The sequence below is a fragment of the Gymnogyps californianus genome, chromosome 1 (genome assembly GCF_018139145.2).
Source record: "Gymnogyps californianus isolate 813 chromosome 1, ASM1813914v2, whole genome shotgun sequence".
Lineage (NCBI taxonomy): Eukaryota > Metazoa > Chordata > Aves > Accipitriformes > Cathartidae > Gymnogyps > Gymnogyps californianus.
The window spans coordinates 142,350,836-142,366,813 of record NC_059471.1 but is presented as its reverse complement, the minus strand read 5'-3'; the positions used below and the strand labels follow the sequence as shown (position 1 = coordinate 142,366,813).

The 15,978-nt window shown below is 37.3% G+C and overlaps 1 protein-coding gene across 6 annotated transcripts in view; it reads right to left on the bottom strand.

Annotated features, from left to right (window-relative positions):
- PACSIN2 (protein kinase C and casein kinase substrate in neurons 2) overlaps positions 1–15,978 on the bottom strand; it is a 64,831-nt gene that overhangs the window by 23,090 nt on the left and 25,763 nt on the right. For all 6 annotated transcript variants that reach the window (XM_050915841.1, XM_050915871.1, XM_050915834.1 and 3 more), the window contains one exon: positions 6,878–6,988. In XM_050915841.1, coding sequence (XP_050771798.1) covers positions 6,878–6,937 — 60 coding nt within the window. In that variant the 5' untranslated portion in view covers positions 6,938–6,988. The remainder of the gene's footprint in view (positions 1–6,877; positions 6,989–15,978) is intronic.

The window sequence follows — 15,978 nt, the reverse complement described above, 5'->3', positions numbered from 1 at the left end:
TTATTATTAATATACCAAATTCTTTCACATACATTTCAAAACTACTTCAGTAGAACACGGCCAATAGGATTTGTTCATTTCTTGTGTTTTACTAAAGCAGTACAATGTTGGAACCAACCAGTTTTGCCACAGTCTGTTTTTGGATGGAAGAAAGTGGCATGAATGATTATGACAAACTGAGATGTATTTACAGCATTCATGCAAATGCTCAGAGTCCATGTGACAGATGAGAAAGAAATACAAAGGGTTTCAAATTGCATGTTGGGTTCCAAATTTTCCACTTCCCCTTGGAAAAGTTACTCCCATCCTGCTCCAGGTTATCAGCAATAACCTTTGATTACCCAAAGCATGCCACCCTTGTCAGCTAAGTAACACAGATGAAGGAATTCCTTCTTGGAGCATATCAACAAGGTTCCTCGGTCTTAAAAAATTTCTGCACCCAGAGAGAGCCATAAACTTAACCAGATACATCAAGGTACACTGCAGCTTGTTAGAAAGATGAAGAATGAAAAAGAAGCTTCCATTTCTTATGTAAATTAAGGCATTACTACAACTGAAACTTTGATGTAATCCTTCACTGTTACTGTGACAATTATCTTTCAGAATGTCTTTTCTTATTATTTTGCAATTCCTTGCTCTCTAAGCAAGCTTAGATGAAAACATGTGCAAAATTCTCTGTCTCCTAAGTACTTCTATTTGATGAACACATGGACAAATTAGAGGAAAAATAAAAGATTTGTTCTTCTGGAAAGGCTTTATCATCCTGCTAGAAGACAAAAAACTTTTAGTAGTAGCTTGGGTTAACTAGATACTGAAAAAATTCCTCAATTTAATTGTGAAAGCTGCTGCTATTTCTGTTTCATGCTAAAGAAAGATGTGTATTTCTGAAAGCCTAATTTTTTCAGTTATATCAGCAGTTGTGATACAAGATACTACCTATGCCTAAGCCTTGTCCTACCCACATTTTTTGACTGATATATCTACAGTAAGTCAACACCAACAACACAAGTCCAAACAGCAACTTCTCCAGTTCCCTTTCAACAAGACAACTATTTCCCAACCACAAATCTGAACCTGATAACAATATCTACGTAGTAATAAAAAATACTAGTCTTTAAAGGAAACAAATTACTATTCGTATTGATTTCAAGCATTGAGCTTGACTCTCAATGCTAAAACTGGAAGTTTCCATGCACAGTATTGAAATAGCAACCTAATAAAAAAAGCTTCATAGATGAAGTAACCTGCACTGAATCAGTCCACGGACAGTCTGAGCATATGCAACCAGACAAGGTTAGAGCAGTGTCCTGGTTTCGGCTGGGACAGAGTTAACTCTCTTCTTAGTAGCTGGTACAGTGCTGTGTTTTGGATTTAGTGTGAGAATAATGTTGATAACACTCTGATGTTTTAGTTGTTGCTAAGTAGTGCTTATCTTAAGCCAAGGACTTTTCAGTTCCCCGTGCTCTGCCAGCAAGCAGGTGTGCAAGAAGCTGGGAGGGAGCATAGCCAGGGCAGCTGACCTGAACTAGCCAAAGGGGTATTCCATACCATGGAACGTCATGCCCAGTATATAAACAGGGGGGAGTTGGCTGGGAGGGGCGGATCACAGCTCTGGCATCAGTCAGCAGGTGGTGAGCAACTGCATTGTGCATCACTGGTTTTGTTTTTTTTCCCCTTCCCCCCCCTTTTGTTAGATTCCTTTTCATTACTATTATTATTATTATATTTCATTATTACTATTGTTAGTATTTTACTTTAGTTATTAAACTGTTCTTATCTCAACCCACGAGTTTTACTTTTTTTTTTCCCTTTCCTCCTCCTCACCCCACTGGGAGGGGGGAGGGGGAAGCAGCTGCGTGGTGCTCAGCTGCTGACTGGGGTTAAACCACAACAAGCAGTAAGTTTAGTACCATGCCACCATATACTATAGATTCACATTTTTAAATGTGATCAAACTGCTAATAATTATCTTTGTAATAAAGAACCCTAGCAAAGGCAGTGACAACTCCAAAAGAAAGCAAACACTTCTAGAGCCAGAAAACTGATTAAGAACCAAGCATTTTATTTCCTAAAGACAACATTGTATGAAATTTCTGTCAACAGCAATGGCAAAAACTTTGAAGTTGGTTTATCAACATTTTATTAAGTACAGTTCTTATTATCAGCTCAACAGAACATCAATATTCAAGAAATAAAAATGGTTTAGTTTCAAAGACAAGCAGTGAGCAAAAAAACAGTTTTCACAGTAAGTTCTTCAGATAGGGCCCACACCCTGCCACCTCACTCTTTCCTAAACGTCTTTCAAGAAAAAGATGGGCTTCACAGCACACTCCAAAGGTAAATAAATCTGAACTATTTTGGAGTGTGAGGGAATAAACTCAAAAGCTTACCCTGCCAGACTGTCTCTTCTGTGCCATGGCCAAGTTTAAATACTTTCACTGCTTTCAGCTGTGGCAGTAAAACATAGCAAGGTGGCTTTTAACAAACTGCAGGTTGTCTTTAAAAACAAAGAAAAAACCTATCGTGTCAAATATCTTAAAAGCCTCTAATGAAAGGGTGCAAATGACAAAATCTGCAGTAATGATACAACTTCCAAATTGATTAAGAGTTCTTTACTTTTTGTTACCTGAGGCATGAAGTACTGAGACTGACATTCCAGAGACACTGCATCTTTTCTAATCAAGTCAGACAAAACAAATTGATCAAAGCAGTTTAGTTATCCATTTTGAGAAAGATTAAGACTAGAATTAAAAGTTACAATCTTCGCGAACAAAATAACCAATTCAGAACACATGGAAAAAGTACAAGTTTTAGCCTAAATTCAGTCAAATGTAGTTTGGAAAGATGGCTCCAAAACAGAAGTACTTAAACAAGAGTTTGGTAATTAAGTTTGACAGACTTGCTGTTAGTTTCTGCATGTCACTTAACACTGAAGAGTTATTCTTAAGTTAAATTTATTAAGACTTGCACAGGACTTCCTTTACTTTAGGTTCACGTTCTACCAACAGCAGAAGCCTGGCAAACCTCCCCCTCTTAATTCTTGATCTGAAGGATAATTCCTGTCTTATTGCTTTGTCAGGCTTCTCTGTAGAAAGGCAAGGTTTGAAGTCAAATGGTACCTTCTTCCAAGGCATTGCTTGGCCTAAGCAAACTGCTGGATACCTTAATTATTCACTCAAACAAGTAATCAGAAGTATATACAAACCAAAATACATTCCAGGCTAGTATCAGGCATGCATGTCAAAATGCAGTTACCCTCACAGAAATGCACAGAAGTAGAGTGCAGAGGTCACAAGAAAACTATTACTGGATGAAAGCAATCACTCAAAATATCCTATATAAAGGCTACACTACAGTGGACAGCACAGCTTTAGGTACTTTACCACTTTTCCTTATGTTGTGCTTTAGTCCAAGCATTTTGTTCAGTGTCAGGATAAAAAAACCCCACCTTCCCTGCCACATGATGCTACATGCAACTATAAAGGCTGCCAACCAAAACAGAAGTTCCACATTATTCACATTTCTCACTGTAATAGGCTATTGCCAAGACTAGCAGTCTTCTGAATAGTTTAATACCCAGTAATAAGGAGTCATCCTATGATCAGTATCACAGTGCAAAGAAACAGCAATTTCTTTGCTTAATATATTCTCTCAACTATTTCCACTGGGAGAAGAGTTTATATACATGTTTTCTTTAAGACAGCTTTATAAACATGTTTATTCTCTCAAACTACACAGACTCTGTAAATTTACCAAGCACAGCATGCATGAAGGTCAAAATTCGCTACCATGTCAATCCTTCCTGTTAATAGTTCAGCATTACTATGAAATCATTTATCATTTATATCAGAGTACTCTTTTTCATATTTAGTTCAAAGTATCTTAGTGTATCCATAAAAGCTCCATCTCTGCAGAATGCCAGGGATGTCATACCACACATTTTTCAGCTCTCCATGCAGTTATATAAACACTTAGGCATACCTACTACAGTCTTTCAGCTATACATACAGCACTTCATGATAGCGTGCTATATCTTTTGAACTCTTTAACCTATTCTTTGTTGTTTTTTGCTTTTCTTTTTGTTAACCACAAATGTCAGTGGTGATATTTTAAGCACCAACCAACTATAAAACTTTTACAGCCTCCCCTCTGTTTCACTCAAATACCACTTAGTTTCAACATATTGAAATTTCAAGCCTTTAGTCACTTTGCTAAAATAATGACAAAGCCTTTACATCTATAGTAAGAACACAACATCTCTATTAATGTTTTTTTAAAGAATCAGCATTTGTAATCACAAAACCCCCAAACTTGTTTGTTTGTCCTAAGAATCAAACACCACAAAGCACAGGAACAGCAAAACAAATAGTGTTTCTTACATAATTCAATACTCAAAACTCCGAAATTCAGTGAAATATTCCCTTTTATATTGCTAAACTGTCAAAAGCTTAGTACAAGGACATAAAGGATTTTTTTTTTTTTTTAATATGGTCAATTGCATGGAAAGTCCAATTTTGCTTTCAGAAAAACTGTTAATACTTTGAACAGCCTTAAAGTCACTTCAGTAACAAAGCCATTGACTTATCATTGGGATTCATTTTTTACTGAAGCCAAACCTTTGTTTCACTCCCTGAAGAATGAGTGTGAAGATGGTCTCTGGAATTTTTAATGAACTGAACCCATTCCATGAGAATATAATTGCATCTTCAATTTTGGAGATTACTTTTAACTGATTTTAGCATATTATTAGTTAAAATGATCTAAACAATGCTAGTTTTCCCCTTTGAACACCTTGCATACCTGTTCTAGTCAGCATTTGTCAACTCTCAAAACATATTACTTTTCCAGCCTGATGTACTCAAAGTTTCAGAAAAAAAAACCCTAATTATTCAATCTGAAATTTTTCCTCTTGACCGTTTTAACATAACAACCTTTGCGGTTATACATCAAAAAAGAGAAAGAACAGAGAAAAGAATTAATCCTATAAAGGAAAGAAACTGATTGCAATATTGAAGTCTAACTTTTTTTTATCCAAGGATAAAGATATACTCATGCATTACACATTAGCCTACCGACATTGCTTATGAAACAGACCGCAGTTCTGACCTTTTGGAGAATACATAGAAAAGTCCAAAGAAATGGATTAAGAAGTAGTGTTTACAAAATGATATAAAGTCACCAATAGCACAAACACAAAGAACACCTTCAACCCACCTATAATAAGCGTCAAATACATTTAAGCTATGCTTCGTAAAGGTCCTAGCTTAGGCTAATTGCTATTTCTGATCATCTATCATCCTTTAATATTAAATACTTGAGTTCACATTTGTGCAAACAATCATACTAGGTTACAGAATTCCCATTCTCATTCATTCATCTTTTATGCTTCCAGACACGATTACTTGATGGAAGACAACAACTTGGTACAGAATAGCCAGCCCTAAGTCATGTTCTCCTGCCAAGTATAGGATGCCCAACACACATCAAAAAAATCCCCTTTGGTCCAGGATTCTTTTTTCCTGATTGCCTCTTTATTTTATTTTGAAACACTTCTACCAAGGAAGCCTGCCCAGAAAGTTGCCTCAGCATAAAAAACACAGAATAACTGAGGTTGGAAGGAACCTCTGGAGATCATCTAGTCCAATCCCCTGCTCAAAGCAGGTCTGATAGATTAGATTGCTCAGGACCATGTCCAGTTGAGTCAGACACCTCCGAGAGCAGAGGTCCCACATCCTCTCTGCAGTCATACTACAGAGTACCCCTACAACAGAAGGGGTTAAGACTTAGAATCCAGTAATTTTAAAACTGAATAGACATAAGATAGGATAGACATATTTAACATAATAGTAAATATGTCTCCTCAAAAAATGATAGCTGTCTACTAAACAAGAACCTCACTGGCATTAGGTCTTTTAGATAATGTATCAAGAAATAATGAGACATCTGCATCAAAATGCAATATGCCCTCACCACCACTACACATTAGTGGTCTAGAAAAGCTTTCATTTAAAAGGAAGCACAATGTTAGTTCACCAAAACCAAGCTGTCTTACACAGTCTCTGGTAACAGAAATATTCAGACATTTTCCCCCTGGCCATTTTCATATTTGCTATAGTTCAAACTCAAAAGAGCTCCCAGTCACATTGTAGAAATTTGCCCCACTGAATACAGTTCATCCGGACAGCATACTTACCTCCAATTATGTCAGTATTGACACTGTCAAACCTTTCTTTTTCTTGCAAGAAACTTTTTTGTAAAATGCTTTCTGCTTTATGAAATTTACTCTCTTTAAAGCTTCATCAAGTTGTCATAACATCTGAAAGCCTTCTTCAGATTTGGGCAGTACAAATTACTGATATTATAGCGTGCTCTGTATTAGCTTTCTGCATGTATGCTCTTACACCGAGACAAGCATAAGATAACTTCTCTCAAAAAAGTTTATACTTATATCTAGACACAAACAGGAGACATGCAGTACATTCACACACTTTCTTACACCTGTAATTTATGTACACTTACAGTAGCCTTTAACCAGTCACTTTAGATTTAACATTGATCACTCAACCCCCTTGGTAATTTTAAAAGCTACCCACCCACACCCCTCTTCGGCAATAAAAATTGACAAAGGTTCAATTCTGAATTGCATATCCTACCCAAATGGATGATCCTCAAGTTTGTGCCAGTTAAAAACCCTTCACAGAATTAGGCCAAAATCTAAAAGGTCATTTCTACCCTGAAGGCTATTTCTGCAGATCACAATAATCAAAGGCGTCTTGTATTGCAGCTCTCTCCACAGTTTACAATGTACAAAAATCAGATTTTCTATAGTAAGAGTAAGAAATAAAATCAAAATATTGTGATAAAAGATTCAGGTTACCTCCCAGAAGCTATCACTAGAAACTTCTACTCCAACGGAATCATCGTATGAGCCAGACATTTTTATGTATGAAGAGCTTGTAAGTATTCAGAGCTTAAACACCTTCAGAATCTGTAAAAAGATACAAAAAATTATTTACAAGCATTATTAATGAAAAACAGTTATCAAAAGAGAAATGAAGTTAGGTAGCATCCTTCAATTCTTTGATATCTAGGGATGCCAAATAAAAACAAGACGTAACCACACATGGCATGTAAATAAGCGTGTTTCGCAACAGAACACTAGTCTACAACACAAAGTTCTTGGCTTTTATCATGACATTTGTTATCCAGAAAATGTTCAGTCCATCTGCCTATATCAAATTTCACCAAACTCTTAAATTTATTTTATTATAAAATTTCCTGTTACAACCAAAAGAAAAGATTGAGCAGCGTGATGCTTACTCAGTAAGTATTTCACTTCAAAGCATTCCAAGAGACAATCAACTGACCTTTGCTACTGATACAATAACCTGCATTGCTTCCTATTCCTTTTTCACTGGAAATCTGTATTATATAATGAAACCCACTGGAAATATTTAAGACCAAAACCACTTGCTGATTTAAAGAAAAATAAATCTTTTCAGAAGGAAAAAGTTTTATTTCTGTAAGAATTTTAGATTCAAATCATCTACTTGAAAGCTAAAGGCATCCACAAATGCAAAACAGCTTCCTCAGCAACAATGTAAAGCAAAAACAATGTGAAGAGCATTGCAGCTATGCAAGTCAAATGCAGGAGACAAGACCAACCTCCTTCCTGAAAGTCTTAGTACAGTTTATGATATTCAGACAGCCAGAGTTATCTCACCCAGCCAGCTACAACTAGGTCTCTTACTGGGCTAGTAACTACCTGAGCTACTTGTTATTTTCTTGCCACCACTCTTGTGCATTTTAAAGCAGATAATAGATTCTAAATGATGGTACGATGCACGTATCTACTGTTCCACATATACCAAGTAAAAGGTTATAGGCTCCATGGCAGAAGGTCTCCTTGAAGCTGATAATTACTTTCCCTAGAAGTTGAAACTCCCACACCTAGTTTTACTGCATTTTGTGACATGTTACCATACTATTTCATTGTTTTCTTTTAGAAAAACAAACAGAAAAAAATCAACTCCAAATTCTGATCTTTATTAAAAGTCATTACTTTAACAATTCAGGCTTTCTCGCTTATATAGACACAGCTGCACGGAAGAAAAACATGATCTATCCTCATCAAAGGAGACGACTATTCATAAAGCACTGTGTATAAAAAAAATTAGGGTTATGCTAAGCTAACATTTAAGGTAAGTATCAAAAACAGTACTGAGGCAAAAATTCAGGCACTTACATCCACAAATGCGGTTTGCGGGATGGAGACCAAGAGGTAGGAGAGGAAGGAAACAGCTCCCTCCCACAACACACACATGCAAATCCCTGCCTAATCTCTACAGATACTTCATCAAGTTCTCCTGTTTAGATTTCTCCTATCAAGTTTGCCTACAACTACTGCCAGGGCTACATATGGGTAAACAGATTTTACTACCCCTTCTGGGATGAATACCTTTATCAGTAGACTATAAGGTGAAGCTCCCTCTCTCTTTTGCCCTATGAATCTTGCTTCCCTTAATGCAAGAGGGCCACTTCAAAAGGAAGAGCAGAAAATGCCGACAAACCTGGCCTACCTTGCAACCTAGTGGTTATGACATGCTGCCGAGAGAAATGGAATTGAAAGCCTCCAAGGCCAAGGAGAACTCAACACTAACTTCACATTTTTTGGATACTCTGAAAATAACTGTGCCATCAGGGTAGGCATGCACCACTTGTTTGTAACAAAGACTAGCTACTGAAACAAAATAGTTGTTTGGACAGGTACAGCACAAGCAGAACAAAACTGCTCTGGCTGGGAAGACAAGCTGTTTCTCCTGAACAGTTTTTCATCCAATTCATTTCCATAACCCAATTCACAGAAAGCTTAAATAACCTCAACACTGAATACAGAACTGAAAATGACAACAGAAACATCAATTGTTAGGTTTTTATTTTTAAAAGATAGCCAAAAATAGAGGAAGGGTTCTGCAAAACGGCAACAATTAGAAAGGAAGATGCTATATTGAGACAAAGTATTTTTACATGTTAGTGTAACAATCTTCAATTTGTTATGTTAGTAGTAATTGCCAAAAAAGCCACTTTTCCACCTGTGCTTTTATAGAATGAAGAGGGAGAAGTGCATTAAAACACTATTCAATTGTCATTTTCTTAGCAGCACACCTTTACATGGAAGGTGTTCTTTCCAGATAAATTGTGGCCCTTGCAATTCTTACAATACATCAAGATAAGCAAAGATCACATTTGTAAGCATTTATATTTTCTGATAGCCCTTCTTAGATAGCCATAAGCAGCACAAGGAGGAAACAAAAGTGCAGTAAACTTGCAGCTAGTAATAGTTTGACATTAAACAGCTTTTTCTAAGAGTTTGTTTGTTTTGAAGTTTTCACAAAAATATAAGGTTATGCAGTGGTATCTTTAAGCATAATTTCTGGTATTATTTTATCTGATCAAAGGCAGACCTAGAGTTTAAAGACAACTTGTTAGATCAATAAACATTGCTAGCTAGATTCTGTTACCTCTTTGTGTCCTCTTGCCTTTTTCCCATTAAGGCAGCACCAACACTCACATTACTCTGAAACCAAGTGATTGAAGCAAGCGTGTGACCCAGGCATGCCATGCAGAACAAGGGAAGGAACAAGATTCCAAAGGTTCTCAGGAAGGGTTATAGTTGTTTTTCTATAGTACACCAAGATCTTTCAACCAAAGTGTTTACTGCCATTTGGAAGAGATCAGGCAGACAACTGTAGAGTTCAGCATCTTGGAAAAAGAAACCCTTACGCAAAAGCATAAACCTAAAGGAAAGTTTCAACAAGTCACCCATCCCACCCCCCCAAACCACACAAGAAGTATTTTTTCCCCTCCAGTTACAAAAAGAAAAGACGGTGAAAGTGTTCTGAAGTAATAATACAGTGTCCACTTACCTTTAACAAAATAGCCTAAACTATACCAGTGCTGGAAATTTAATCTGAAAAGCTACATGGAAAAATTGGAAAAGCTGAAACAGAGGAACATTTTCTTAAATGAGGGAACAGGTTGTGGGGACTTTTTTTTAAACTTTTATTCCTCCCCAACTAAAGCTACATAATACACAGAGCTATCCTTTTTTCCATAAAAGCATGAAAATGATCAGCACTCAGGAAATTCTGATGGATTTAAGGTTTATACGCCAAATACTATGCTGTGAGAAAGTATGAGCAAGCGTATTTAGGGAAATATTATGAAGTCATAGCAACAACTGGCATACAAAAACACTATTTGTACAGCACTACTTAAAAATAAACTGAATACTGCGATAGGAACATTAAGCGGTATGAGTCATGCTACCCTCATGAAATAGAATTATTACAGCAGCCAGTCCTTTAGCACATTTTTTGTTAGGGTTTGGTTCTCCCATCCTTCAAGTGAATTTGCAGAGGTTTCACAATGAAAGGTCATTGCACTTAGATTTGCAGGGTCTTCCATTTCACTATAAAAAGTAAACCTATGAACAACTAAGGCTGTCAGCATAAAATCTGGGAAACTTAGATCAAGACGACAAGAGAGATGAGTTCCGCACAGATTCACCACAAATGATCACCTGCATCTCACAAAGCTGGGGGTTCTTTGGTCAGCTAGATTGCAGCAGAACCAATAACTCCATAGGAAAGCACGGTGCACACACCCAGTTCCTATATTCTCACAACAGTTTGGCTTCATCCACTCTGCCCTTTGTCTTCACATTTCATGACTCCAGGCTCAACTCTTTAGGAGTAACTACACTGCCTTTTTCTTGTCCGTCAGCTACTTGCTGAGCAAGCAGTAGCACAGTGCTCTAGCAGTTTCCACCCACCTTCACACTGACTGGTAAACCAGCTCACCAAACAGGACAGATTATTACTGAGCTCACATTAAGATTTTCTTGAACAGATACATCAGGTTTAGGTTTCTCCCATTCTGCCATTTTTCACAACACTGATAAGAAACACGTATCTTTATTTGTGCTGCTCTTTAACATTTGTCTGAAACTGACCAATTGATTCAAAAATTATGGAAGCAGGAAGTTAGAGAAGGCAAAGGCGTAAGCCTCCTTTTCCTCAGAAGGCAGATTAAAGATCTTCACTGAATAGAAACCACCTCTGGATCATGCTCTGTGCCTTTTCCTCAGCATGCTCTTGTCCAACACAAATGAAATCTCATAACTTTCGTACTTCTCAGGATATTTTCTTCCCCTGTGTCAAAGAACTTTGGAATATCCATTAAAAACCAAAATCTCAATATTTTATTAATCAAGTCCAAAGGTCTTAAAAAAAGTTTTTACCCGTGTCACCACAGGCACATAAACCACCAAATGTGAAGCAGCACAGAGAAAGCCTTACCAGTTCAGGGCCCTTGTTGCCTTTCGTCATAAAAGGTCCCAGCACACATTAGCTAAGAGAACTTTTATCGGCTAAAAATAAACCACAAAGTCCAACTGAAAAAAGTAACTATATACTAAATAGGACATACTCTAATAGCTACACAAATCGTGCAAACAAGCAAGGCTCAAATTTCTTGACAGTGATTTTTACGCAATTCTTGTAAATCAGGATACATTGATCTGGGACACAGGGAAACTGACCAATAAATGAGATACTTTTAAAACTTCCTCTTAGGGAACATTCTAGCAATACTATATGCTAAAGACCTTGAATTTCTTCTCTACTGCTAGTGCCCTACAACGTGAAAAGAATTGCTATAAATATCCTGAAGGCTTAACACATGACAATTTTAGAAAATATTAATAATGAGCAAGCAAACCTTCAGATACTGCACACAAAAACATCTGAATAGAATATGCTGCTTCTGCTCTCAAGAAGTTGGTTTTGATGCTGTTACCTTGAAAGCAATTTACAAAAATCCTTGCTTCATTCATGTTGAAATATTTTTTTTTTTTTACTCTCTCTTCCTTCATGTGTGAGGTGGTAGAGATTAGCACAACACACAACTTGCAAAAATCTGTGCAACAAACGCAGACTTCTAAGATGCTAAAATAATCCAATGAATCCCAAAGCTTCTCTTAAGGTGTTTTCCAACAGGAAGAGGGGAAAAAAACATTTAAAGAAACCCTTCAGTTTATCCCCCCCAGCCCCGAATAATAGATTAATTTGCTCGATGAACTCTTACTGTGAAACAGGTAGGGTTGTTTGTTGAAAGATAGGTTTTAACATTCTGAACCCCCTTGGAAGATGATGTTTATTTTGATTAGATACTTCACTATAATTCAAAAAGATAGCATTGAAAAGAAAAAAAAATCTAATTAAGGTCTCAGTGCTGCTTACTGAATCCTACGATGAGAAAGAATAGATTCTGAGCCTGATATTCCAACACAAAGAATGCCTGCAGTCAAAACACTATTTCAAATACTTGAAACCTGAAGGCAATACCACACAGCCTTGTCCTGCAGACCTGATCAACATTTCCCAGTATGTGCAATCCAGATGACAAACAGGAGACGTGACTCCTCATGCCTTACTTCCAGAGCTTCACAGTTTCTAGAACAGAAAGAACTGACAGAAGTTCTCAGTGTCAACACAACATAATACTTACCTCTTCCAATTATTCTCTCATGTACAATAGGCTGCTTTAAAGCAAGGCAATCACTAGTACTATGGCTCTAGGTGGCAAACTGGTCCACAACAGAGAAAAATATCAGAATCACAGAATGACAGAATTATTCAAGCAGGGTCAGCCCAGGTTGCTCAGGGCTTTATACAGTCAGGTCTTCAAAACCTCTAGGGATGGAGACTGCACTTCTCTGTGCAACCTATTTCAGTGTTTAACTGTCCTTAATGAGAGACAGAAGAAAATAAATTAATCCATACTTAGAAAACCAAATGGTCTCTTCAGCTATTACTATTATTCTTGTGTTGTCTCTAAGGACTCTATCAGAACAAGCTCAGACAAATACAGTCTACCAGCCTCTAGAAGAGAAAAGCACCTAGTCACATTACCTTTTAAACTTATTTTTGGAATGACAGGACTTGTCACTATGGATCTGACTCAGCAAGATTCCAAGTTTCATGACTAGCGAGTGAAATACTTATGTATAAGGACACCACTCAACTTGGATTAGCTGCTCATAAAGACTTTCAGCTATAGTATTTTTCCTTATTACTCACCGAAGTCTCAGGTTTTGTTCCACACAGAATAGCAAGGAAATGAGACTTCATTGTACAGAAACAAACATATCCTGTGCTTTAAGTGCAAACTATTGTGGTTTGCTACCAAGTGTAGTTACCATGAATATGCTGTATCTCATATTCCCTGGTTACATAAAGCAATTTAGACATTGCTTCCTTTTCTATGCTGTCCAAAGAACTTCCTCTGTAAGAATTCCCAGTTTCTTCAGGGTTGCAATTTGCTTACTGTTTACATGGAGAGAAAAAAGTGACATAACGTCTTTAGCGATATTGTGAAATCATGTGCCAAAACCTGTTAAGAATCACAGCTATTGACACTGAAAAGTCCATAAATTAATAGGACGAGTAACTATAGGAAAAAAGGTCGCTTTGGTTTACACATTCAAGTGACTCCAAGGAATTCTAGCCCCTGCGTGCAGGGAACAAATACATCAAACCACGATTATTCACTACTACTTAGTGCTGCGAACTCTTCTAAGTGCAATCAGTAGACATGAGTGCATGTTTTTAATAGAAGTCAGACCTTAGACTTTGAAAGGTAGAGTCTCAGATCAATGACTTTGGCCTAATTCTTATTCTTCAATCTATAAAATAGGGAGAATAGCACCCTCTTTCACAGAGATTTAAGAAAACCCCTCAGTCTCCGCCAAGAAAACAGTTATATCAACAAATACCAGAGAAAAGTCCGTAAAAGGAAATTCAATCACTGCTTCCTGGGGAATTCAGCCTGTATGTTAAAGTTAGCAGAGCCACACACCAAATGATTTTTTGAAAGAAGTTGACAGCAACCCACTTGGTGAACCCTATATCCTGAGCACTAAAGGAAGGAATCTAGGAAATACATGCCGTTACAAACTGTGTAAGCGTATTTCCTATTATGCACGCTCCTCTGAGACTGGGAGCAATATTTATTCTTATATCTTCTAGTTTGAATACCTGAGTATTTTGCCACCTAGACATTTTTCAGTTAACAAATAACATAAAATGACATTAAATAGCAAGAAGCTGCTAGTCATTCATAACCGTAAGGGAACAAGAGATTCCTTGCACTTCTGTGGCCCGCAGGCAGCAGGAAAAGGAGCAAGAAGCAGCCAGAAGCTGATAGGAACCAGGAGGGAGGGCGTATGAGCCACCAGGGAAGGAGGGACAGTGGCAGGAGCAGGGAGGGGGGAACCACCTGGCTTCAGCCCGGCCGGAGAAAACAGCAGAGAGAAGGGGCTTCTGCAGGTGTGCAATTGCTTCTGGGTCATGCCCCTCCCCATGCTCCATTCAGCAATCAGAAGCTGGTTTTAAATGCCAATTAAGTAAACCCCCTGAGTCAAGGCTGCTTGGTTCCCAATAACTTCCTCGCTACTGGATTATATTCACCCATGCCCATGTTTGTTAAATGCTGTATGTGTAACATGCAATAGAAAACCACTGCAAGTAGTATTAATTCACTCCCTAAATATGCAAGCAATGAACACACATTCAAGCCATCGTACTAGCACACATCAGAAGATCACTAAAGCAGCTAAAATTTCCTTGATATTTACCACGTGTAAAAAAACCCACACAACTATAGTGAGAAGACAGTATCTCAAATTAAACTTTCCAGGCACATCAACTCTGTGTGACTGAAATTTTGCAACGTATAAATTTCACAATGCATAATATAAGGAATAAGAACAGCTATTTTAATCATTACATTTTATTAAGCACAGTTTGAATATTTTATTAAACAAATGAAACTTAAAATTACTGATTAAGCTTGATGATCTTTGAATAACACACACAGCACAGAAATGCATCTCTGAAATGTGAGACAACGACCCAAACATTGTCAAACAGACTCTTAGCCTGCACATTATGTTTCATATATGTACAAGTATTATCTGACTTTCACACGCCAGAGAAGACAGGCCTAAGTTACGAGCCACTGTTTCTGTCTGGTTTTATATTCAAAGACAATATAACTGAACCCTTCAAGCCTCTCAGGGAATTCTCTCTTGGAATTGCATGCCTTTACTGCAGGCGTGAGCAGCAATGGCAGAACAATGTAGTTATCAGAGAACTAGCTCTCATCTCCTATCCTTCTTCCCCTTAATTTGCTATTAGATATGCTGTTTTTTTGCAGATTCAAGACCTAGCCATCCTTACAAGCTCCTACATGCTGCCAGCATAACCTCTCTCTGCATTTTTCCAACTAACCAGGAGATGCCTTAAATAGCAAAATACCGACTTCGGGGAAAAATAAGTTTTTATTCTCTGCCTGACAAGCCACTCTGTGTAGGTGTATTATTTTAATTGTCCATTTTTTTGTTTTAACCAGTAAAGTTATTAATCGCCTTCAGAGGCTTTGCAGAGGTTTCTGATTTTAAGTTAAATGGACACTGACCACAGGAAATTATTAACACTGCAAACTACAAGCTTTAAATGGCATAGCTATACCAGCTAAGGACACAAAGTTGATACACAGCTGTGTGGAGAGCTTTAAAATATTTGGATATATTTAAAACAAACCTTAACATACTCAGATTATACTTTTTGCTTAGCTGGATGTATAAGGGATGGTGCAGTAACCAGAATAAACCATGAGAGGAAAAGAAAATATCCAGTTCTGCAGATACAAACTGCACTTGCATTTACAACACTGCTCAAAGCTAGATAGCATTGTTAAAATGCTCCTGCTGTACGCCAATCAAATATATGACCCAGGGCATGCCAACATTGAAGGTTTTTACTTTTAATCCCTAGTGCCAATCTACATGGAAATTACCTCATCAGTAGGCTTTAGTTTTAAAATATCCAAAACTGATAAAAGATTTCATTTTTT